This window comes from Trichechus manatus, unplaced genomic scaffold, assembly GCF_000243295.1.
Source record: "Trichechus manatus latirostris isolate Lorelei unplaced genomic scaffold, TriManLat1.0 scaffold00051, whole genome shotgun sequence".
Lineage (NCBI taxonomy): Eukaryota > Metazoa > Chordata > Mammalia > Sirenia > Trichechidae > Trichechus > Trichechus manatus.
The window spans coordinates 13,314,385-13,339,759 of NW_004443987.1; the positions used below are offsets into that span (position 1 = coordinate 13,314,385).

Below are 25,375 nucleotides of genomic sequence, written 5' to 3' on the forward strand. Positions count from 1 at the left end.
AGCCTTCATCTTAAGCGAGAATAACAGCACAATTAGAAGAGCGTAGTCAATGTCACTTAAATGTGTATGTAAAAAAAATTTTTGAAATGGCGTTAAAAAAAAAAAAAAAAAGAATAGTGTCTATAATGGATACAATCCAAATGTATTTACAAGCTGCTCACACAAAGATAAATTACAAATGGTGGTATTTCTACTATTTTTCCTTCTCATTCTTCTTAATTAATACATAAGAAAGTGTTTTGCTGATTTCACAATATTGCTCAAACCTGTACTGGGTTATTATTTCAAATTACATTTTAATTCCAAATATAAATATAACACTAATCATACAAACTTCAATTTGGACATTCAAAAACAACTTGCTCAATTTGAGAAATTCCAATTTTAGAGAAGGCCTGTTGGGTCCTGCTTCAATATTATTACTATATTTGAAAGACTACAAACATAGGCAGTAAATACTGGATATTTTTCAAGAGAAGTCTCTTTACCACATGTAAAGATCTACATCATAACTAAAGTTTTAGGTCTTCAAAATAGCAATTCAGGTATAATTTTCCTCCACAAAAATCGGTTTTAAATCAAAATAATTGGATAGATCCATATTGTATACTGTATTTCTCCTTTCTGAAAGTAAATTAATTTCAAACATATACTGAGAATTAGTAAGTCTTTATGCCAAATACATAAGTGTTCAAGAAATGTTTGTTGAAGCTTTGGGTTTTCAATTCTTCTGGTTTGAGCTCTTTTTTTTTTTTTTTTTTTTTCAAGAACATATTACTACAAAGACTGGCAATGACTCCAGGGAACAGTAAGAATGATTTATAACTTGGTGTGTTCATTATCTCATACATATTCTATTGTAAATTTTTCTGATAAGAGTATATTTCAAGCACAGTCTTCATCTGCAGTCGTTTTTCATTACAAACTGCACTAAGTTTTTCTTAGGAAAACCGTTTTCCCAGCTAGCAGGAAACAAAAAAATTAAATTAACTAACTAATCCTGCACTTCTTCAAAATATTTATAGGTTTCTCTTATTTATTTCCTTTTTCTTATGTTTCCCACTTCGGATTACCCACTCAGATTCATAAAGGAATTAAAAGTGATGTCTTTCATTATTAGCCTTCATGCAGCATACTCCATGCTTTCTCAAACACTAGTAGTCTTCCCTTTATGAGGTGATAGATTAGCACATTGGAAAAAGCATTATGTGCTACAATTTTTCTTATAAATCATGCAGTATATAAACCTCACAATGACTTTAAGTAACTGTCAAATGGAAAGTCAAAAATATGCAAGTTCCATCTTCTATCAAATACTAGCCAAATCCTAATTGTGGAATATTCATGAGATATTTTTATTTTTAAGTTTATAATAAAAGTCTTCATGCCAATATGAGTGTGTGTGCATGTATGTGTGCACACAAAGAGAGATAGTTTCAATGAAAATTACCAGTTGAAATGCCATCACTTTACACAATAGTTGAAATGCAAGCCCTGTGATCAGAGTTACTCTCATACAAAGATGGTCCCAAAAGGCAGTACTTCCATTTTTTCCACACCAGTGCATTTTCGAGTGATGAACATATAGAGACCAAAAAGATATTTTTATTTAGACATTTTCAGCCATTCCTATTTTTACTTAACTTAGCTATTGTGCTGCTTAAGAAAAACATAATTTCAACTCTGCTTAGTTATGAAGGTTTGCAAACAATTATAAATTTATCTTCTCAAAAACTGATTTCACTTTGGTTTTGAAAAAGAGATATAAAAGAAAGAAAATAAAAGACACCGTTCTTTCTATTAGGTACTACGGGCTCAAATTATTAGTGAAATTTTCCCCCAAAAAATTTGTTTTTGGAATTACAGCTTAAACTGTGATGATTCAAGTTGAAATAGAGTACTAAATGAGTGAAAAAATTCCATTGTTTCATTTTACTTAAATTACAATTTGTATACAATTGATACCTTGGAAACCCTATAGGGCAGTTCCACCCTGTCCTATAGGGTCGCTGTGAGTCAGAATTGACTCGATGGCAATGGGTTTGGTTTGGTTTTATACAGTTGATAAACTTATAATACTATTTTCAAATTTTCTTATCATTACAAGAAATATTGTGAATACTGAAAGATTTTTTTTTCTCTTCAGAGACATTCAACTCCTTTTTGGAGATGAAAGAATGGTGAGTGATCACAATCAGAACTATTTCACTATTTCTATAACTGTCACCCTAGGAAATTGTGATCACATGCTGCATTAACTCTTCCTATTAACTGGCAACCTAGAAAATAATGGCTATTGCTAGTCACATTAAAAATACTTTGCATCAAGACTGGGTACTACAGATGGCACAAAAACAAAATTTAGAAGCAAATGTAATTATGCCCTGAAAAAAGCAGTCTCTTTCCCACACTTTAGTCATATTTATACTTTGAGCATCTAGAGTTGAGGAGCCCAATATAGCAGTTCTCACCATATAGGGCTATTAAGATTATAATTTATTTAAAATTCAATTCCTTAGTCACACTAAGCACATTTCAAGAGCTCAGTGGGCAAATGTGGCTAGTGGCTGCAATATTACATGGCATAGATTATAGAACATATCCATCATCACAAAAAGTTCTGCTGGACAAAGCTGATCTACATCAGGAGGTCAATAATCTTGAGCTGTGCATGCCCCCAGGAAAGTGAAATGATGATTGAGGTACCTAATTCATAGGTGGTGGTGGGGGAGATAAAGTGGAATAGCTCAGTAAAATGTATCATTGAGCCATTTAGGAATTAATCTTATTTTATGGTATTAAATCTTAAAACTATTAGATAATGAATATTCTTTAAGACATTGGTAACTTTTAGTTTAAGGAGAAACAGTCAAACTTCCTCTCATTTTAAATTATAAGTCACATTCCTTGATATCCTCTGAGACAAACAGGGAAAAAAAACTGTTTTATATTTACAAATAAATAATATCTTAAAACATTTATTTTGATAAAACATTATACGATCCAAATAAAACCTATGAGAAATGCTATATAAATAAATGTACTGTATCTGAGACACTAAAATTATGAAGTAGTAATATACCAACACAACAACCCACTTGATAGTTTTTAGTATATTGGGTAGGGTTGATAGAAGTGTAGAGTACTCACCATATTCTTCTGATTTACCACTATCATAATCCTTATACGGATAATATGAAAATATGATGCATAACAGAATTCAGCAATTCTTCAAGAGCTTCCTACAGGAAACTGAAGGGTATAGTGCAAATATCCTAATAGGCAACTATGTAAGTTTGTCACTATCTTGCTTAATAATAGCAAAAATGCATGCATACTACAAATAAATACTTCTAATATAGAACCATACAATGCAAATCACTGTTTTCTAATATATCAAATGATCATTTCACGCTTAATCTTTCTTTATTGTGCCCCTGCCTGCACTGCTGTCTTATTTCTCTGAACTTAACAGTCAGTGAACTGATACACATTGACTGCTACAGTTTATATATTTCCTCATTATTTCTACTATTGCCCAGACTTAATCACTGACCTCAAAGTTCTGCACCGTCCTGGATACAGTCTTAACGGATGCTGATGATTTATTATTTTTATTTATTAACATAGACATATATATTTTAGTAAATAAATGTCAATGAAGAAAATTACTCAGATAGTTTAAAGAACTTAGCCAAAGTTATAGTTAAGCCACTAGAAAAGAAAAATTTTCGGTTTTCCCTACACAATGTCCAGTCTTGAAGCTAATCCCATTTTTCCAAAAATTTCCTATTTCTTATGAGTCAGTTCCTCTCCATTTTAATTTTATTCTCTCTCAATTCTATTTGAATAAAAAATGAAGAAAGGCTATGTGTGGAAGATCTAATAATCTAATTTCATTTTAATGTTCTCATACTGAAAATTTTCAGAATTTACTATAATATTGTAATACTTCATGTTTCATACATTAAATTTATATGGACATTTTGTCAGCAAGGATCTTTTTTTTTACCTTTTCCATATTCATTATGAAATGTTTCTATATTTGTTTTTCATTTTACACCTACTTCTTTCTTTCTCATGCATCAGTATGTCAAAATATTCTCTTTCATAGGGCATGATTTTACCCAGTATTATTTTCAAACTAACAATTGAGTCCACACACTAAAACAACATAGAAAAAAAATAGGACTTTTGTTTCTGTGTTGTGTGCAACATTCATGAGAAAATGTAAAATCTATTTTGCATCTATACTCATTATGAAGTATATGAAAACAATAGTCTATAGCTAATTCCACCACGCTCACATACACACACACACACACACACACACACACACAAGCCATTTCCTAGAGGAATTGTTTAAATATGCTTTTGGTTTGATTTTCTACTTTTAAAAATTAAAATTTCTCCATATAAACTATTAAATGAAGGACTTCGTTCTTTAAACTGTCTTAATGATCAGTATTGACTTTAGACAAATCATTCATCTAAGGATTCACATACATTGTGACAAGATCATTCCTTTCAAGGTATTGCTAAGTGTATTTAACGCAGAAATTAAGACAACCATTCATTTCCGGTACTTAAAAATCAAAGTCATAAAATGTTATTAGATCCAAATGTAAACTGCCCTTTCACCAGATAATTTTTTTTTAATTATTTAAGATTTTCTAGCATGGGTTCTGGAGACACATTGCCTGGGTCTGAATCCAAGATCTACTCCTTAGTAGCTGTGTGATTTTAAGCAAGTTATTTAAGCTCTCTATGTCTCAGTGTAAAACGGGGATAATTATAGAATCTGATTCATAGTGTTATTGTGAGGACTAAGCGAATTAATGTATTTCAAGTACTTAGACGAGTTTCTGGAACATAACTGCTGTATGTGTTTGTAATGGTTGCTATTGGTATTACTAAACTAAAGAAAATAAACAAAAGTGTTTGTATATCCTATAGTCACAAAGGAGCCCTGGCGGTGCAGTCGTTAAGAGCTCAGCTGCTAACCAAAAAGTCAGCAGTTTGAATCCACCAGCTGACTCCCTGGAAACCCTATGGGGCAGTTCCACTCTGTCCTATAGGGTCACTATAGGTTCGCTATAAGTCAGAATAGACTAGAAGGCAACGGGTTTGGTTTTTTCATATAGTCACAAAGGCATGTCCAATGTTGTGAAAAAAATAGTAGACTTTAATTCTAGTTTAACTCTCCCCATAAGTAGCTACATGACTTTGCCAAAGTAATTTAATCACTCTGGACCTCATTTCCTCATTTAAGGTGAGTAGGGTTGGAGTTCATATTTATGATCCTTTCTTGTTCTAACATTCTATGATTGAAATAAGCTTTAATTATAAATCTTTAATCATTTGCGTAATGAATGTTAATTATGAGAAATGCCACAGCTCTGAAGGATTTTACACTACAATCTCATATGTAAGGCTAATATATCTTCTAGTCACCAATTATACTTCATATAATTTTTATTGGTTTTAAAATCATGCCTATAAGGTTAAAGACTACATGCTTTGTTATCTCTGTAGGTAGTAATTTTACGGTTGTTTCCTAGCTTGATAACATTTCTTTTCATATAATTTATATGTAAAGCTTGTTTTAAAACAGTGTTTTAATTATGGTTTTCCATTTTCAGGATATTTTGTTGCTATCTCACCTCAAAATTTGATAAATCTTGATAACATTTTCAAGAAGGACATATTCCATTGACATTTATCTCTAGATATTATGATGATTGGTTTTCAAATGCCTATATTGACCTATTTATTCCTTTGATGAAATAGGAGACATATAGACTCACTGGATGATTTTAATTGTTATTTAAAAAATTTAAGAACAAGTATAAATTAGAAAAAGTGGAGGGTGCAGATTTGAATTCAATAGTTATAATACAACTTTAAATCCTATAATCCAGTACTGTGTTCAAAATATTAAAGCAAACACATCTCACATAATCAAGAGATTTCTAAAATAGTTTAATCTAAAATATGTCAATTATGTCATCATGATTTTGTATTGAAAATGAAAAAAAATCAACTTCTGTAAAGTTGAATCACTTTAAAATAATAACACACAATTAAAACTTGTTATAGCTGACAACTACAACTTTGCACCTTCAAATTTTTCCACTAATTACTGCTGCTAATTTTTGAGAGGAACTGTTAAAATGAGTCAGATTTGACATAAGGACAGCTTCTCCACCTCTTTTGTGTTTTTTTAATTCAGAAAAAAGGTTTTTTTTGTAATGCAAATATAGTATCTATTCAGTCAGTACTTTATTTTATAGACTACTTTTACTTTATGATTTTGGAAAATAAATATTATTTTGTAAAGCATTATATACAAACAAAACAAAACAATAACAAACTGAACACACAAAACTGCACTTAGCCTCTACTGAAATATATATAAATCTAAACTCTGACCCCTAGCATTCAAGGTCCTTAATTAGTTGCTTCCAACATGTATCTTTTTCCTTAATTTATAATCTATGACCTCTTTGGCCAAGCCAACCCCTACTCACTATCCATATTTTCCCCATCTTCTCTGGTTATCCAAGGTCGTTATCTGCTTCAGGGAAATTCAAAACTCATTCCGCTAAGAAACTTTCACAGATTAACATCACATGGAGAATATCTGAATAAGGATAAGAGTAAGGATAATATTGAATATAAGTGCTTAAAGAGCTTGTAGCTAAAATGTGACAATTACAGGAAAGTCTTGGAGCAATGAGTTTTGTTTAACTTTAATTTGGGACGGATCCATTACGTAGTTACTACGTGTCAGGACATTCAAATCGCACATTTCCTTTGAATTTGTTATTTTAATGATAAACTACTACCATCAAAACAGAGACTGGGCCTCCTAATATTTTTGTAACCCCCCTTCACTTCCTCAAGTTCTTTTGGAAGCAAGCCTAGTACAGATATCAGGTATGTAAAATGCCATGTGCGTGTTAGGGGCAATAAAGAATAAAATTAAATCAACCCATAGAAGATTAAACTATAAACTGTGTTATACATGGTAGTCTGTAAACTCAAGCTGTTTGTAAAACAGTATCAATGTGATGAATTATGTTCCAATTACCTGTAAGGGGCTTGAATAATTTGGGAAAGACTAGGAGGCACTAAGAGAAACTGGAAGGATCAGAGGACATGGAAGGGGCTGTGGACGAAACTTGGGAAGAATAAGGGTACTAAGAAGAGGCAAGGGATGATTAAAGAGAGGAGAGGAATCATTTTGAGGATTAGGAGGGAACCGACTAATTAAGTAAGGGGCCCTGGTGGCATAACGGTTAAGTGCTCAGCTACTAATGGAAAGATTGGAGGTTCAAACTCACCAGTCCCCCCCTTGGGAGAAAAGACCTGGCGATATGCTTCTAGAAAGATTACAGCCTAGGAAACCCTATGGGGCAGTTCTGCTCTGTCTTATAGGGTCACTACAACTTGAAATTGACTCAATGGCCACAACCACAACAGAATAGTAAGTGTTCATGGAGCCTAAGCAGGACAGGAGCCCTGGTAGTGCAGTGGTTAAGAGCTCAGGCTGCTAACCAAAAGGTCGACAATTCGAATCCACCAGCTGCTCCCTGGTAACCCTATGGGGCAGTTCTACTCTGTCCTATAGGGTCGTTCGGAGTCAGAATCGACTCGACGGCAACAGGTTTGGGTTTTTTGGTAAGCAGGACAAGAATGGGTGGAAACTAACTGGGGAAAACTAGGGTGACAGCAATAACAGGGAACCTAAGGATTGGGTAGGAAATTGGAAGAATTATAGAGGCTAAAAGGACTGGGAGATACATGGGAAAACTGGAATGGAATGACTGCAGGAAATGACTACAGTGACTGAGAGAATTGAAGGACTGAAAAGCATAGGGGGAAGGTAAGGTGATTTGCAGGGTCTGGGAGGTCTTGGGCAACAATGAAATTATCTGGATTTGAGTACCTAGGGGGAATAGAGGCAAGTAATCATAATGATACAAAAAGTAAAAGAGGTTGTTTAAATATTTTTTCCCCTAAATAAGGAGTAAAGTGCCTAAGAAATTTAGCATTGACTAAAACTTCCAAGAAATTTCTTTTTTTAACAATGCCAGGGGGCACATATTTCACTACTTTCTTTTGCGGCATGGAAGGCAAAAAAAAAAAAATAGGAATTTGTGGTGAAGAATTTAAATATATTATTTTAACATATACTGTGTTATTATATCAGTAGCAATGTGACAAGGTTGAAGGGATGGTTGGAGGACACGTTATACCTTTGTCTACAAACTTAAATGATTTTTTAAATAAATTAAAACCTCATGACAATTTGCACCGTTTCCAAATTTCGTTTAACTAAATAGAATTTTAAACAACAGTTATTCATTTAAATAAAGATTTGGAGGTATGGAGTATTAGTTTGTTTAATCAAATCATCTTCCTACCGGTGCAAGAAATCCCATATGTTTATTAATTACAATAATTACTTGTTTGCTAGTTTGGTTGCTCGCTATGAGTCAGAATTGACTCGACAGCAACAGGTTTGTTTTTTTGGTTTTCTAGTTTGGTATCTATTTGTTCTTCTACTTCCATGCACCAAGCATCTGAAAGGCAAATATGAGGAAGACACAGTCCCTCTATCCAGGATGCTGATAGTCCACAGAATAGGTATTTTTTCTGAAAATTGGCACTTCTGTAATTTATGGCTGGCTACATGGATAGTCCTAATGACATCTCTGAATCATCCAAAAGGGCTTTTAAGTGTCCATAGGCTATCTTCAGAAGGAATTTAGTGTTGCATCTTTTCTCATAATTAATTATTTAGAAACTGATAATACATTGATGACATATGTGATCATCCAAGCCAATAGACAGTGACTATAACTTGTGGGATTTTTGTTGTTGCTGTTTTACGTATCTCTCCACATAATATTAATCAATATATTTTCATATAATCTTCCTCTCCCCTCATCCATCCTCACTGTTAACGTTTTAAGCTTGAAACAAATCTTGTAAGAAAAATAAAAGTTTAAATACTAAAAATAGGAGTTCAGAAAAAGTCAGTACCTCTGAAAAGACCTAGAGTAATGATGACTTACATGTTATTTAAGGTATACAAAACTCACCTTGAAATATCTGAACTAAAACCCACTTTCGTACAGTCCTCATAGTGTTCTGCAGTCAGCTGTGGGGTGGAGGATGAAAAGAGGGGGGGAAAAATGTCTTTGTCTCCAGTACAATGTAATTATTTCAAACTTAAATAAATTAGATGCACTAAAAAGACAGGGCTTTAATAACACAAATGCTGTACTAGGTGAAAGGTTCTACTGCAAGATCTCCAAAGTTCCTTTAGTCTCAGTGACGTAATTATTCTGTATTCCATGGTAGATAAAGTGCTGTTAGCAGCAAATCATCCCGCACTCTGAATATAGACACAAAATATTCCAGGAATTCAAAATAATGGGAGGTCTCTGCTATCCGTATCTGTCTGCTAAGAAAAGCTTAAATAAAAATACCATTTCCACTAATTAGTCTTTATCCCTGGATCATTATAATAGATTTATGAACCTAATACACAGAATTGGGAATTTGCAGTAGGTTTAGCAAATATTAGAAAGCATTGATTCAACGTAATACATATATGGATTATACTATCCCCATTGGATAGTAGTATTTATTTACTGACTGAGAAAAATGATCATGCCTTGAATATTATTATTCAAGTATTATGTGACTAAGAATGCATAATTACCTACATACCAATTTCAATTTTATTACATTATTAGTTTCAGTCATGAAACTAATCTCAACTATAATCCTCTTGATATCAATTAATAATATCCTAGGGGGGAATTTCTAATTCAGTAAGGAGGACAGCAAAACATTGTCTCACCCAAGCTTGTCAGCTTCGTCACAAGACTATAAAGTTGAGAGCAGCTGAGGCAAGACCTCTCTGGTATGTGATCTGTGGAATCCTTACTCACAAAAGGATTTTCCTGTGGTAAGTCAAACACTTTGAGTTGGATTTCAAGAAACCACAAATCTAAATTCAAAAAGTAGACAACACATGACAGAGGTCCATCATCATATGGCAGAATCCTCCAATATGCTGTAATGGCTACAAATCAAGAAAAAGTTAATGGTTTTTGCATTGCACAATTTTAGATTTTGGAAAAAGGAAAGCAAGGAACATAAAGACTGTGTTTTTCAATATGATCTTATGGATCTCTCTTGGATTAAAAAACAAAAAGTCCACAACACTTTTTGAAACAGAGGATGCTGGAAAGGTTTTTCCATTTGTTAGTATGGAAGAAGCTCTTAAAATTTTGAAAAGCCAGCCCAAACTGTTACATTCTTAATTCTAATTAAGCCAGATCTATAAAAGCATTTAATACATTTTTATGTAGAAATTATGGCAACTTCCTACCTATTCAAATTATATTTTGTGTTTCATATCACTGGTGTTGCAAAAAATTACAAATTAAATGAAAAAGTGACTAGAATGATACTCATATAATTGTACTTCTTTGTAGGATAATTGTTTATGTTGTAAACTACTGTAAGTTATACTTTTTAATATCAGAAAATAGAAATCCTATGCCTTATTTTATAATTATGACCTTCTTAGCATTCCAGAGAAGAGTGTTTCTCTCAAATTTTCACCATCAAATAGTTCTAGAGCAGTCTTATGCAATAGAGCTTTTTGCATGGTTCGATTTGGTAGCCACGTGTGGCTTTTAATCACTTGAAATGTGGCTACTGCAACTGAGGAAATGAATTCTTAATTTTAATTAATTTAAATTTATATAGCCACATGTAGCTGGTAACTACCATATTGGACAGCACAGTTCAGAGATACTTCATGTGTTGTATTCAATTTTGGGGTATGCATGAATTTCCTTAAGGAAATATTGTTTTGTTAGGATACTCCATATTTTCCACCCATCCATCTAGTTTATCTAGTTTATCTGTAATTTTTAAGCAACCTCTGTGTGTAAATCACTATAGTAAGTTTATATGGTGGGGGAGAAAAGACAGGAAGTATACAACATAAATAATATGTTGAATAGGCTAAGTGACAAAGGAAAGAGCAAAAGGCTATGGAAGTTATCAAATACTTTTGGGATTACTTTTGGATAATAGAATCAGGGAAAGGTTCATGTAGGAAGTAGTTCTTTAAATGTTTTTAAGAATTAACTACAAGCTGTAGAAAGGCTGGAAGGGGAAAAGATTGGAAGATAAAAAAGTCTCTAAGTTTAGTCTGGGATGTGGGGATAAGGAAAAGGAAATAGCCCAAGCCTTTTTAAGTCTGAGTGACTGAGGTTAGTGCCAGGAACAGATAAGGTAAACTCAGGAGAAATAACTGGCTTTATATGAAAATGTTGAGACTAAATAAGGGAACATATTTTAATTTGAGCTCTTTAGTTATACAAATTAACTGAAATGAGTTAATATTTTAGCAATCAAACCAACTTTATATGTTAGTTATAATTTTACTAAAGACAAATATAACCAATATGGAGATAGGATATGCTTAAAAGAGACCTCTAGTAAAGTGTGAGCATTAATCATCTACCTAAACTTCCATCTTGGTCTCTATATTTAAAAACAAAGACTAGGATAGCTATAGTCAGTGTAGCTAAACAAAAACGTACTTGAATTTTACTTTAATTCCTGTATAGGATTCGTATTGGGAGGTGCCAGATCACCTAAGATTTATCAAATCTTTTTTATGCCCAAGAAGAGTGCTTAAAAACCTCAGCAAATATTGCATCATGTATTAATCTATAAGAGCAGATCAAAACACTTCCTGAGGAATAAGACATCCCTACAACGTGATGTGGGGCCCTGGTGGTGCAGTGTTTAAGCGGTGGGTTGCTAGCCAAAAGGTTGGCAGTTTGAATCCACCAGCCGCTCCTTGGAAACCCTATGGGGCAGTTCTTCTCTGTCCTATGAGTCACTATGGGTCACTATGGGTCACTATGGGTCGGAATCGACTCAATGGCAACGGGTTTTTCTGTTTCTTTTAATAATGTGTGAGGGTGGCTAAACATATGCCATAAATATATAACATTAGTTATAGATTTACTGATGCCCAGATCCATCACACATTCCTTTAGAATATAAATTTATTAAAATTTATGTAGATTGAATAAAAGTTAATATTGATCTACAGAGATCATTGTTGATTTTTTTTTTTTTTTTTTGTTTCTGGAAATTAATGTTATTTTGTCCAGAAAATCATTTTGCTTCCTTTGCAAACAAAGGGAGAATTGAAGAATTTTCTCTTGATTTAAGTAAATGGGATCTTAAATAATCAAGTATTTAATATAAATATATATTCAGTTTGAATGCATGTTAAAATGTGGGAGGTAATCAGGGTTATATCTCCGCTTTTAATCAAGACCAGTCCTGTAATAGATAATTTTCTTAACTGATTTTATCTCTGGATTCATAGACCTAACAGGTATGGATATCATTTCTTTTATGCAACTGTGAGTTCCAGAAAGATGATTAACAGACATGCATGTTTTTTCCATTAATGTTTATAAGAAGAAATTTGTATCTCAAGAGAAGATCATTGAAAAGTTGTTGCTCTTGACATTTAATATTATATGAACCAGTCAGGTGCACTTTGACTTAAGTATAGGTATTTTTTTTCCTCCTAAAATGATACATGAAAATCAAGAAATTGTAGATAAACAGTTTGCTGACATATGGATTCTCAAATAGTAGAAGTTCTTCCTCCAAATTAAAAATATCTCTTTGAGCTTGACCATCCAACATAGTATGTCAGTGGGTGAATGAAAAAAACTACTTTTATGATCTCTCTCTCTCACACACGCACACACACACACACACACACACACACACACACTTTTATTATTAAGGAAAAACATTAAGTGGCGAATGTTGGAGGACTGAATCATTTTTATCTCTCCTTATATTACTTCTGATTATTGTTAATGCAACGTCAATGTACCTAATTCACTCCAAACTAAATGATGAAGATATAGTTGCCTACAAAAACAACTTTTAAGTAGTAATTGACTCAATGACACATTTAGGATATTTGTCTTTTAATGGTAGATACTCTAAAATTCAAGATGAAGTTGTACAAACCTGATCTGAATAGAAGCCAAAATATAGTTAACTACAGTTGACCTCCTTTCAGAGAATAGCTTCATCATTGATAAATTCTGTTGCAATAAAGCTAGAATGGCCAATACTTAATGCTTTAGGTTCTTCCACTTTACCCTGTTAGCTGGATGACTTTTATAAGTTCAAAGTGAAGCAAAAATTACTTTAAAGCCTAAGCACATTTATTGTAGGAAAATTGGATGTTGGACAAAATATAAAATTTCAGGTATAGCATAACAACTACAATGAACTACCTGCCAAGAGTTAAGTCTAGCAATACTGATTGTAGTGTGCACTGGGTAGAAAAGCAAGAGATGACAGAAAATGTCAGGTGTACGAAAAAATACAGAGATTGCATTAAGATTAAAGGATGACTGAAAGTTTAACATAAAGTGATATGCTACAGTTTTAAGTCACTTTCTTCTGTTTGGCCAGCATATCTTCACCAGTTCAGATAATGAACTATCCCGACTTCTGTCTGTGAGACTCTGAGAATTAAGAATACTTGAGGTAAAACAAATTACAAATCTTTAAAAGAACTAGTAGTTCATAAAGATTTCTCAGTGTAGCAAAAAGTAATTCTAAGGGTCTTAAAGTTAAGAGAGAGTCAAGCAAACAAATGCATGGCTAGAAGAACTGAAAGGTCTGACGAGATTTTGCTAAGATAGAAGAAAAGCAGAGAAAAACTATTGGTGAGAGGAAACTAAACTGATAGTACAAAACTCTTCTCTTTATTTAGGTTTGACAGAAGCTATGGGTAAAATGTTTTCTACTCTTTGCTCTTGTGTACATTTTGAGGTAGGACAGCATGGATACAATCAATAAGGAAAAATGCCAAGGAATATAGATACCAGCCCCTGTCAACATTAGGAAATTTTCTGAAGGTTTTTGTTTTTATTTTTTCCTCAGGGCACCATAAATGTGATCAATGGTCAAGTAACAAATTCCACATTGCCTATTATCCTTACCCAGGGTATCTAAGCTCAAACTCTAATTTTAATTTGCATATTCAAATTTAATTTCCATAAGAAAATTTAGCTCTTCAGTGAGATTAAAATTCCCATCACTTGGGTGCCTTATTAGTTGACAAGCAATAGGAAAAGAATTTCCCACAGGTGAGGTAACTGAAATTTATACTTATTGTGACTTATCAGCTTGAGAAGTTTATTTTGCAGTTTCAGATTTCTGTGGGTGACAATATTTTAAACAGGTGTACTGTGGAGATTATGACAAATCTCTACTTAACAGAATTTAAGATATCTAAGAGAACGGTAAAAACTGTGAAAGGTGAGAACATAAAATGCCCATTCTCCCCTGGAAAAAAAAAAAGAAAACCTTTTTCTAGTGTAAATCAAACCCTCTAAGTGGCTATGCTTTAGCACATACAAGACTTTACTTCACTTTTTTTCCATTTATCCTTCAAGCAACTTTTATTTTTGGCATACCTCAAGACAGGGGAAAAAAGCATGAATATTTTTCCCCAGTTTTCAAAAGTTAGTAAATCCTTAGACTACTCATTATAAACAGATCCAAAAATTCAAGCTCAGGTCATTACAAAGGTAATCAATTTAAATCAAGTTTGAATAACAATCTTCTCCCCCCTCACGGTACAGTCCTGCTGATCTCCCCACTTTATACTCCTTTAAATTATTCACATCAAATATAGTAAATTATTCAAGAAAAGTCCTAGGCAGTGCACTTATCCAATGTCACTTTCATACTACCAAAATTTGTTTTCCTTCTATTTTTTGGAGCAAGCATTCCATTTATTTATCTTGGTTCCTTATTTTAGTGTAAAACTGCTCTAATTACATTGCATGTGACTAATAAATAGCATTGTGGTGAATATTTCTATTCTAATATTAGAGCCTTAGAATATGTTAAATTCCTTTTTGAAGTAAGTTACTACAAATAATGATTTAAAGGTACACACACATACATATATGCAGTATCAAGATCAACAGGGTCTAGTGTCTAGTTTAAAGAATGCCAGAAGAATAGATAAGGAAACTGCATTTTGGGGATAAACAAAATTCTGGGTGTTAAAAATTCATCTTCTATGAGTATTTATTTACTTTGAGGACTAAAACTCTGCAAAACAACTCCTACATTTAAATATGCTACATTAAGCATTTTTATATATATCCAGCGAGTAGAAATAGAATCAGTGATAGAAAGAAACTTATGTCTGATTATTATCCTCTATATTAATGAAAAAAGTCTACCTTAGAATAAAGTTTGATATATTCATCATTTTTCTTAATATATCACAAAGAGAAACTGCAACTTCTAGAAATAATGGCAGTAAGCGATTTTATCAGTCTTCTTGTGATTTCAGTTTTTATAAATGGAAACTGAATATTTTTCTTGCCATTTTTACTGTTACATTTACTAGTTCTCAAAACTTTCTGAATTTACCATGCTAAAAAAATGAAAAAATGTTATTCTTGATCATTCTCTAGGATTTTGTAGAATCGCTTAGGAAAATTAAGTCTTTCTGAGTAGGATTAAGTAATATGCCCTTGGTTGTCTTTTATCATGACATTTTATAATATGTCTACTATTTTCATACTAATCTTTTAAAAACATGCACAATTAGCAAGGTTACTTAAATATCTGGTGGTTAAAAACCAAAAAGATTCTAAATATACAATTTAACAATAATTACATTTTAAACTATGTCCTCTTTGTCCAGATAAAGTGATCAGTTTAGGAATAAAATATCATTGCTAGTAAAAAAAAAAATCAAGAAAACCTGCAACCATATGCATGTTGACTGAGTAGTTGTTTGAGAACAATGAAGTCACATTTATTTTAAAGTAGGATTTCCTCAAATAACCTAATAAATTCATTACTTTCCTAAAGACTGTATAAAAAATAAACTTTAACAAATTAAAATTTCAATCTAGTGAACTACTGATAATTTTTAAGGGTCTTAATTTTTTTCTTACTTTCTCACAGGTCAATTATAAATGGCCAAAACAATTTGAAATACGACACTATCATTTCATGTTTTGTGGCACACTTATAAACACTATTCTGAATCACCACAAAAATCTTAAGTAAAAATGATATATTTAAATTAAATAATATGCTTTAAAATAACTTTGATTTTTAAGAAAGAATTGAGATTAATTCTGCTAAGTTTGAAAAGACTTCCATTTGGTAACAGGGGAGGAAACTTCTTTAACATTTCCTTAAACTGTCAAGATAAGAATATGCTTTATTTGTACTGATTACTGTTGCCAGCAATGCCTCCAATTCAATAAGTGTAAAATTTCCACTATTTAACAAACTATTGGCTTTATCAGTAATCACACTATCAATATGTGGTAGAAAGAAAACTGAGAACTTGGATAGTTTTCCACTCAGGCTATTCTAATGCCTATGGACAAAATTATCTATACACTAGTAATTCCCTATAAATCACAATCTTACTAAAAGAAAACATAAAGGAGAAAAGATCTATGTTTCTCCAAATTCTAGTGTGACAGATATCTTGATACATTCAATAGCTGGTTTCATCTTAATACAATTTCCAAAGCATGTGATCAATTATTAAAATTAGTAGCCATCATTTATTGGGAGTCCTGGAGGCACAGTGGTTTAGAGCTCGGCTGCTAACTAAAAGATTGGCAGTTCGAATTCACCTCCTTGGAAACCCTATGGGGCTTTCTACTTTGTCCTATAGGATCGCTATGAGCTGAAATCCATGGTTATCATTTAATGAGTTTTTATTATATGTGAAGCACTGTGCTAAATGCCTTTAATACAGCATTTCTATTAATATATGAACTATTATTATCACTTCCATTTACATATAAGGAAATTGAGGATCTGAGAGTTTAAGTAACTTGACTAAGTTTACTGGAGCTATTAAGGTGTGCAGCTAGAATTTGAAAGCAGGTCTATCTGACTCCAAGCTTAAGCTCTTAACTACTACACAGCTTTATATCAGAAAACAATATGTTTATGTGTTCACTTAAACTAAAAGAAAAAATGTTTTCGAATCAGAATCTAGATCAAAACTATCAAGAGAATCACCCAGTAAAGAGCTGATGTATATTACAATGTAATTGTAGGCAAAATGGTAAAGATATTTGACAACAAATGGTTTTGTTAATTTAAGTTTTTCTTAGGAATAAAATTTTCTCTATTTTCGATAATGATATAAACAATTAAATGGAGGTCTCATTCCACATGTTTGCATAACCCAAATTAAACTGCAAACAATTTAAGTCTTCTGTAGACTGAACTAAACACTATCCTTTGATTCAAATGCTTACCTTCTTATCAGAAAAAAGTATCCCCGCATTCAATAAGTAATTGAATTGGAAAATAAATTTACTTCGTGCTACATCTCAATGAAATTTATGTAGCATAATTGGGTAATTTTCACTAAGGACATTTAACAGAACTGCATTTCATTTTTCAGGAACTCACATTAAAAAATCTCACTTTCTCCAGAAATATGCATTATTCATAAAGATTTCTCCAAAACTAATTTTTACTTAAGCCTCATGTAATGGTCCTGATAAATCTACATAAGTGAGGAGGATATTCAGCAAATATCTCCATTGATAACTTATTATAACTTATGAATTATTAACAGGAAAGTTTCTAACTTGCAGTAAATCTTCTGGACTATGGTTATTAGGTTATACCATAAGAAACTGCAGATAGTCAACTGATTTTGACCTAAAAAAAAAAAAAGCAATCTCATATGGTTTAACTTCATATTTTCTGTCTGGTATTTAGTCAGACTTTCCACTGATATTCAATTCTTCATATAAATCACTATATCAATAAGAAAAGATTAATCTCAAAGGTCTGGGGATTATACAAAAAAGATGTCCAGGAAAACTCATTTCCTGCTTATAGACATTATTATATGGAAATTATCAAAATACATAGTCCTTCTTAATAAGGTTACTTTAATGTGGGATGAGCAGTAAAGTGAAATTATTTGAGAGTTGATAAAGGCACAGCCACCACTCATCTGTCAGTTTGTTGTACTGTGGTGGCTTGTGTGTTTCTGTGATGCTGGAAGCTATGTCACCAATATTTCATACCAGCAGAGTCACCCATGGTGGACAGGTTTCTGTAGTGCTGAAAGATGAGCCCCTCAGATTGAAAGGTGTTCAAAATATGACTGGAGAAAAGCTGCCTCCTCAAAATAGAGTCTACCTTAATAACCTGGATGGAGTCAAGCTTTCGGGACCTTCATTTGTTAATGTGGCACAACTCACAATGAGAACAAACAGCTGCAAAGGTCCGTTAATAATCAGAAGATGGAATGTATGAAGTGTGAATCTAGGAAAATTGAAAGTTGTCAAAAACAATGTGGAACACTTGAAAATCAATATCCTAGGCATTAGTGAGCCAAAATGGACTGGTATTGGCCATTCTGAATTGGAAAATCATATGGTACACTACGCAGGGAATGACAAATCGAAAAGGAATGGAGTCACATTCATTGTCAAAAAGAACATTTTAAGATCTATCCTGAAGTACAATACTATTAGTGATAGGACAATATCCACATGACTACAAGGAAGACCAGTTAATATGAAGATTATTGAAATTTACACACCAACCATTAATGCCAAAGATGAAGAAACTGAATATTTTTACCAACTTATACAGTCTGAAATTGATCAAACATGTAATCAAGATGCATTGATAATTACTGGCAATTGGAATGCAAAAGTTAAAAACAAAGAAGAAGGATCAGTAATTAGAAAATATGGCCTTGCTGATAGAAACTATACTAGAATTTTGCAAGACCAAGCACATATTCATTTGAAATCTTTTTTCAAGAACATAAATGGCCACTGGACACATGTACCTCACCATATATAACAGACAAGAATCAAATCCACTACATCTGTTGAAAAAGACACTGGAGAAGCTCAATATCAGTCAAAACAAGGCCAGGGGCTGACTGTGGAACAGAACATCAACTGCTCATTTGCAAGTTTAAGTTTAAGAAAATTAAAACAAGTCCATGAGAGACAAAGTAGAACCTTGAGTATATCCCACCTGAATTTAGAGAAAATCTCAGGGATAGATTTGAGACACTGAACACTAATGACTGAAGACCAGATCAGTTATGGGATGACAGAAAAGACATCATACACAAACAAAGGAAAAAGGTCATTAAAAAGACAGGAAAGAAAGAAAACACAAAAATAGATGTCAGAAGAGACTGAATCTTGCTCTTGGAAAGTACACTAGCCAAATAGAAGAGAAGAAATGATCCCATAAAAGATCTGAACAAAATATTTCAAACGGCAGCTCAAAAAGAAAAAGTGAAGTATTACAATGAAATGTACAAAGACCTGGAGTTAGAAAAGCAAAAGGGAAAAACATGCTGAGCATTTCTCAACTTAAAGGACTGAAGAAACAATTCAAGCTTCGAATGGCACTATTGAAGGATTCTATGGGCCATCGACTCGATGGAAATGGGTTTGGTTTGGGTTTTACGGACAAAACGTTGAACAACGCAGGAAGCATCAAAAGAAGATGGAAGGAATAAACAGAGCAACTGTACCAAAAAGAATTGGTCAATGTTCAACCATTTCAGGAGATAGCATATGATCAAAAACCGATGGTACGGAAAGAAGGCCAAGCCGCACTGAAGACAATGGCAAAAAACAAGGTTCCAGGAATTGATGGAATTTATCAACTGAGATGTTTCAACAAATGAATCCAACATCGCAAGCAATAACTCCTCTATGCCAAGAAATGTAAAAGACAGCTACCAGGCAAACCTACTGGCAGAGATTCATATTTGTGCCCCTTCCAAAGAAAGGTTATCCAACAAGTTGTGCAAATTATAGAATAATAATATCATTAATATCACATACAAGTAAAATTTTGCTGAAGAGAATCCAAAAATGGTTGCAGCAGTACATGGACAAGGAACTGCCAGAAAGTCAAGCCGGATTCAGAAGAGGACATGGAAGGAGGGATAACATTGCTGATGTCAGATGGATCTTGGCTGGAAGCACAGAATACCAGAAAGATGTTATCTGTCTATTACTGACTACGCAAAGACATTCAACTGTGTGGATCATAAAAAATTGTGGATAGGAGGCAGGGCTAAGATGGCAGAGTAGTCAGACGCTTCCGGTAGACCCTCTTACAACAAAGAATCGAAAAAACAAGTGAATTGATTATATACGGCAATCTGGGAGCCCTGAATATAAAAGGCAGAGTTGAGGAACTGGACTGAGTGGCAGGGGGAGGGAGAGATGGTTCAGAAGCAGCAAGGAGCTGCCAGATCGGATGCGAAGAGAGCCTGAGCCCTTCAGGCCTGATCAGCTCGGGGGTGAGCGGTGAGGCAGGCAAGCAGCGGTGCTCCGGAAGCGCTCTTTTCGCACTGGGAGAGACCAGAGTGCCAGAGATTCTACACCGCCACTCAGAACCAGAGAGAAGCAGCCCTCGATCAGCGAAAGATAAGTATTTGCATAAGGCCTACCGTGCGGATCAAAAGAACCTCCCTAAGGTAAAAACCCCTCTCCCAATTTACCTCCCTGCTTCGCACTGGGTCCCGGAGGGGCTTGAGCAATTGCCCAGTCCCCTGGGCCAGAAGCACGATACGTCACAAGCCCAGAGCCATTCTCCCTGCCTTGGAGAGTGAACACATTAACAAAAAGGGGAAAAAATAAACTGCCAGCTCCCCTAAGCCAGGAACCCAGAGTAGGCACAGCTCCTTTGCCTAGACACATGCATAAGACATCAAATAACAGTGCTCAACTCATAAATAACAATTGACTGAATGTAAACGGACTAAATACACGAATAAAGGGACAGAGAGTGGCAGATTGCATAAAAAAACACGATCCATCTATATGCTGCCTACAAGAGACGCACCTTAAAGACACAAACAAAAGCTCAAAGGATGGAAAAAAAATATATCAAGCAAACAACACTCAAAGACCAAGAGTGACAGTATTAATCTCTGACAAAACAGACTTTAAAGTAAAATCCACCACAAACGATAAGGAAAGACACTATATGATTAAAGGATCAACACATCAGGAGGACATAAATATAATAAATATTTATACACCCAACGACAGGGCTCCAAAATACATAAAACAAACTCTAATAGCACTGAAGACAGAGATAGACAGCTCCGCAACAAGAGTGGGAGACTTCAACACACCACTTTCAGTAAAGGACAGAACATCCAGAAAGAAGCTCAAAAAAGACACCGAAGAACTAAATGCTACAATCAACCAACTTGATCTCATAGACATATACCAAACACTCCACCCAACAGCAGCCAAGTATACTTTCTTCTCCAATGCATAATGGAACATTCTCCAAATCAGACCACATCTTAGGCCATACAGCAAATCTTAACAAACTCCAAAGCATCGAAACATTACAAAGCATCTTTTCTGACCACAAAGCCATAAAGTAGAAATCAACAACACAAAAAGCAAGAAAAAAAAAATCAAACACATGGAAACTGAACAACACGTTGCTCAAAAACTACTGGGTTACAGAAGAAATTAAGGATGGAATTAAGAAATTCACAGAACCAAACAAGAATGAAAACACATCCTACCAGAAACTCTGTAGCAAACAGCAAAAGCAGTGCTCCGGTCAGTTTATAGAAATAAATGCACACATCCAATAAGAAGAAAGGACTATAATCATAACAACAACCCTAAAACTGGAAGTAGAAAGAGAGCAGCAAAAGAAGCCCTCAGGCACCAGAAGATAGGCAGTAATAAGAATTAGGGCAGAATTAAATGAAATAGAGAATAGAAAAACAATTGAAAGAGTTAACAAGACCAAAAGCTGGTTCTTTGAAAAGATCAATAAAATAGATACACCATTGGACAAACTCACAAAAGAAAAACAGGAGAGGAAGCAAATAACCCATATAAGAAATGAGATGATATCTCTATGTCACAACAGACCCAACAGGATTGAAAAGAGTCATAACTGAATACTATGAAAAATCGTACTCTAACAAATTTAAAAGCCTAGAGGAAATGGACACATTTCCAGAAACTCACTACCTACCTAAACAAACACAGAGGTAGAACAACTAAAAAAACCTATAACAAAAGAAGATATTTAAAAGGTAATTTAAAAACTCCCAACAACAAAAAAAAGCCCTGACCCAGATAGCTTCAGTGGAGAATTCTATCAAATTTTCAGAGAAGAGTTAACACACCTACTGCTAAAGGTATTGCAGACATAGAAAAAGATGGAATACTCCCAAACTCATTCTGTGAAGCCAGCATAACCCTGATACCAAAATCAAATAAAGACACCACAAAAAAAGAAAATTACAAGGGACTTCTGGCAAAATGGTGCTCTAGGCAGAAGCACCATGCCATCCCTCCACAGCAAAGATCCGAAAAACTAAGCCGAACAGAGAAAACAACAATCCTGAAACCCTAAAACATCAAATGAACAGATAAAGAATGCAGCCAAGCACCAAACGGAGTGAGAAAACAAGCAGAGAACGGAGAGCGAGGAGAGATTCATGCAGAGGTCCCCTACCAGCTAGCGCAGCGCAGATCCACCATCTTGGACTCCTATCGGATACTAGCAAACAGGGGGTACGAGAAAGCAGCTTCACGGAGCTTCCAGCAGGAGACAAAACAAAACGTAATTTCCGATATACACTTTCCCACCCCCCACACTTCTTCACCCCGACTCATCCTCCTCTGCTTCCCGCGGCCACAATCTCCTGTCTGGGAAACACCGACTGCTTGGATTCCACCCACCTGAACGGGCCGGCTCTCTTAAGCGCCATTTGTTGGCTGCTGGTGTTGCTTTTTTCTGCTTCTTTTGATTTCTTCCATACCCCTCACCACCTCCCCCTCCTTACGCTCAAATACCTGGCTCCGTGCGCCATCTTTGCTTCTTCCCGAGGGGCTGGAGAGCTCCGGAAATTTGTGCTATACGATTTCCCACTCCCTACCATTCTTCACCCACACTCTGCTCCCTCTGCTTCCCGTGGACACAGTATCTTGTCCGAGAAACACCGGCTGCTTGGATTCCACCAGCCCGCACTAGCTGGCTCTCTGAGTGCCATTTGTTCGCTACTGGTGTTGCTTTTTTTTCTGCTTCTTTTGATTTCTTACTTACCTCACACCACCTCCCCCTCCTTTCGCTCAAATACCTGGCTCCGTGCACCATCTTTGCTTCTTCCTCAGGGGCTGTGGAGCTCCATTCGAGTGTGGAGCTGCTTCCTATTCTGGGCTGCTGCGCTGGTGGGATCCCGGGACTTTTGTTCGTTAGTTTGTTTTGAATTTTCTGTTTGTTTTCTTCTCCTTTTCTTGAGTTGGGAGCCCCTTCTGGCCAGGCAGTACTGCATGGCAAGGAGACTACACCCTCGGCTTGCACAGAAGTGCAAAGGGATCCCTGAGGGCATTTCTTTACTTGTTCGTTTTTTTTTTTTTTTTTTTTTCCAGTTTTTTGGGGGGCTTTTCTTATACTTTTCTTTTTTTCTTTTTAATCTGTTTTGTTTTCTTTTCCCTCTTTTCCCCTTTATGTCTTTCTTCATTACTCAGTTTCTCGTTTCTGTATATCTTCTTTCTCTTTCTGTTCCCTGAATACCTGGCATTGTATATCTCTATGCCTTCTAGACAGGCTGTACTGCAATACCTGAGAGCAACCTCCCCAGACCTCATAGCTACACCAGTGGAATCCCTGGGGACTTTGCGGTTCTTTAATCTTTCTGATTTTTATTTATTCATTCTTTTCTTTTCTTCCTCTTCCCCTTTATTTTTCTCCATTTCACAGTGTCTAATCTCTCCACTCCAACGGCAAGCTCCCCTAGCATTCTTTTTTGTTTCGTTGTATGTTTTTGGCTCCTGTTCCTCTCTCCTCTCTCTCATATCCATCTTGGCTCCACACATAACAATCTCCCCACTACATCCCGCATACCTGCACCGTGCGCTTAACATCACACCACCAAGCAGCACAGGCACGGCCTGCTGGAAAGTGCACTGCACTGATTACCAGCCCGCCCTGGTGGCTGTGGTAAGTGCCCCGAACAACCTGTCCCAGTAACTCCTCTTCAGCTAGACCTGCCCTGCCGTACCATATCTGAGTGACTGACCCTGCCAGTTGGAGAAGGAAGCAAAAAGTATTGTGCTCACAGAGGAGCAAACAACAAAGAACACACAGTCCGCCTGCTCAGACACAGTCAAATTTAAAAAACAAGGGGGGATGAAACAAACAAATCTACAATCAATAAATGATAAAAGTAACTACTGAATGGCCTGAAGACAGAAGACAATATCAAAACATTTACAAAAACAGGACAGGATAGTTCCAGTAAGCAACCAAAATAAAACACCAGATGACTTTCCAGTGGAAGAAAATGCACTAGAACTACCTAATAGGGAATTCAAATCTCTAATACTCAGAATTCTCCAAGAACTGAGGCAAAAAGCTGACACACATAAGGAAAAAATAGACAAATTCATGGAAAATACAGACAAAAAACTGGAAGAATTCAGTAACATAATGCAGGAACAAAATGCCAAAATAAACTCACAACTAGAAATTATACAAAGACAACAATTAGAAATTCAAAACAACCAACAAGATTTCAGAAATGGACAGTGTCACAGAAGGGCTGAGAAGCAGATTTGAAATGGTGGAAGACAGGATCAGTGGAATGGAAGACAAACACTTGGATACAACCCTGTTTCAGGAAAACTCAGAAAAAAGAACAAAGAAAAACGAAGAGACCCTGAGAGTTATGTGGGATACAATCAAAAGCAAAAATTTCCTACAGATTGGAATTCCAGAACAGGGGGAGAAAACAGAAAATACAGACAGGATCATTGAAGAACTGCTGACAGAAAACTTCCCCAATATCATGAACAATAAGAAGCTGGCCATTCAAGAAGCTCAACGAACTCCATACAGGAGAAACACCAAAAGACAATCACCAAGGCATATCATGATCACACTCGTGAAAACCAAAGACAAACAAAGAATCCTCAGAGCAGCTCGTGCGAAACAAGTCACATACAGAGGAGAATCAGTAAGACTAAGCTCAGATTATTCAGCAGAAACCATGCAGGCAAGAAGGCAATGGGATGACATATATAAAATCTTGAAAGAAAAAAATTGCCGATCAAGAATAATATATCCCGAAAAACTCTAGTTTAAATTTGAAGGTGAAATTAGGTCACTTCCCGATAAACAGAAATTAAGGGAATATGTAAAAGTCAAACCAAACTTACAAGAATTATTAAAG

At 34.8% G+C, this 25,375-nt stretch overlaps 1 protein-coding gene across 1 annotated transcript in view; it reads right to left on the bottom strand.

Moving 5' to 3' along the window:
* PCDH11X (protocadherin 11 X-linked) overlaps nucleotides 1-25,375 on the bottom strand; it is a 944,132-nt gene that overhangs the window by 888,767 nt on the left and 29,990 nt on the right. The window contains exon 4 of the mRNA XM_004377548.3: nucleotides 9,111-9,169. Within this exon, the coding sequence (XP_004377605.2) occupies nucleotides 9,111-9,153 (43 nt within the window). The 5' untranslated portion in view covers nucleotides 9,154-9,169. The remainder of the gene's footprint in view (nucleotides 1-9,110; nucleotides 9,170-25,375) is intronic.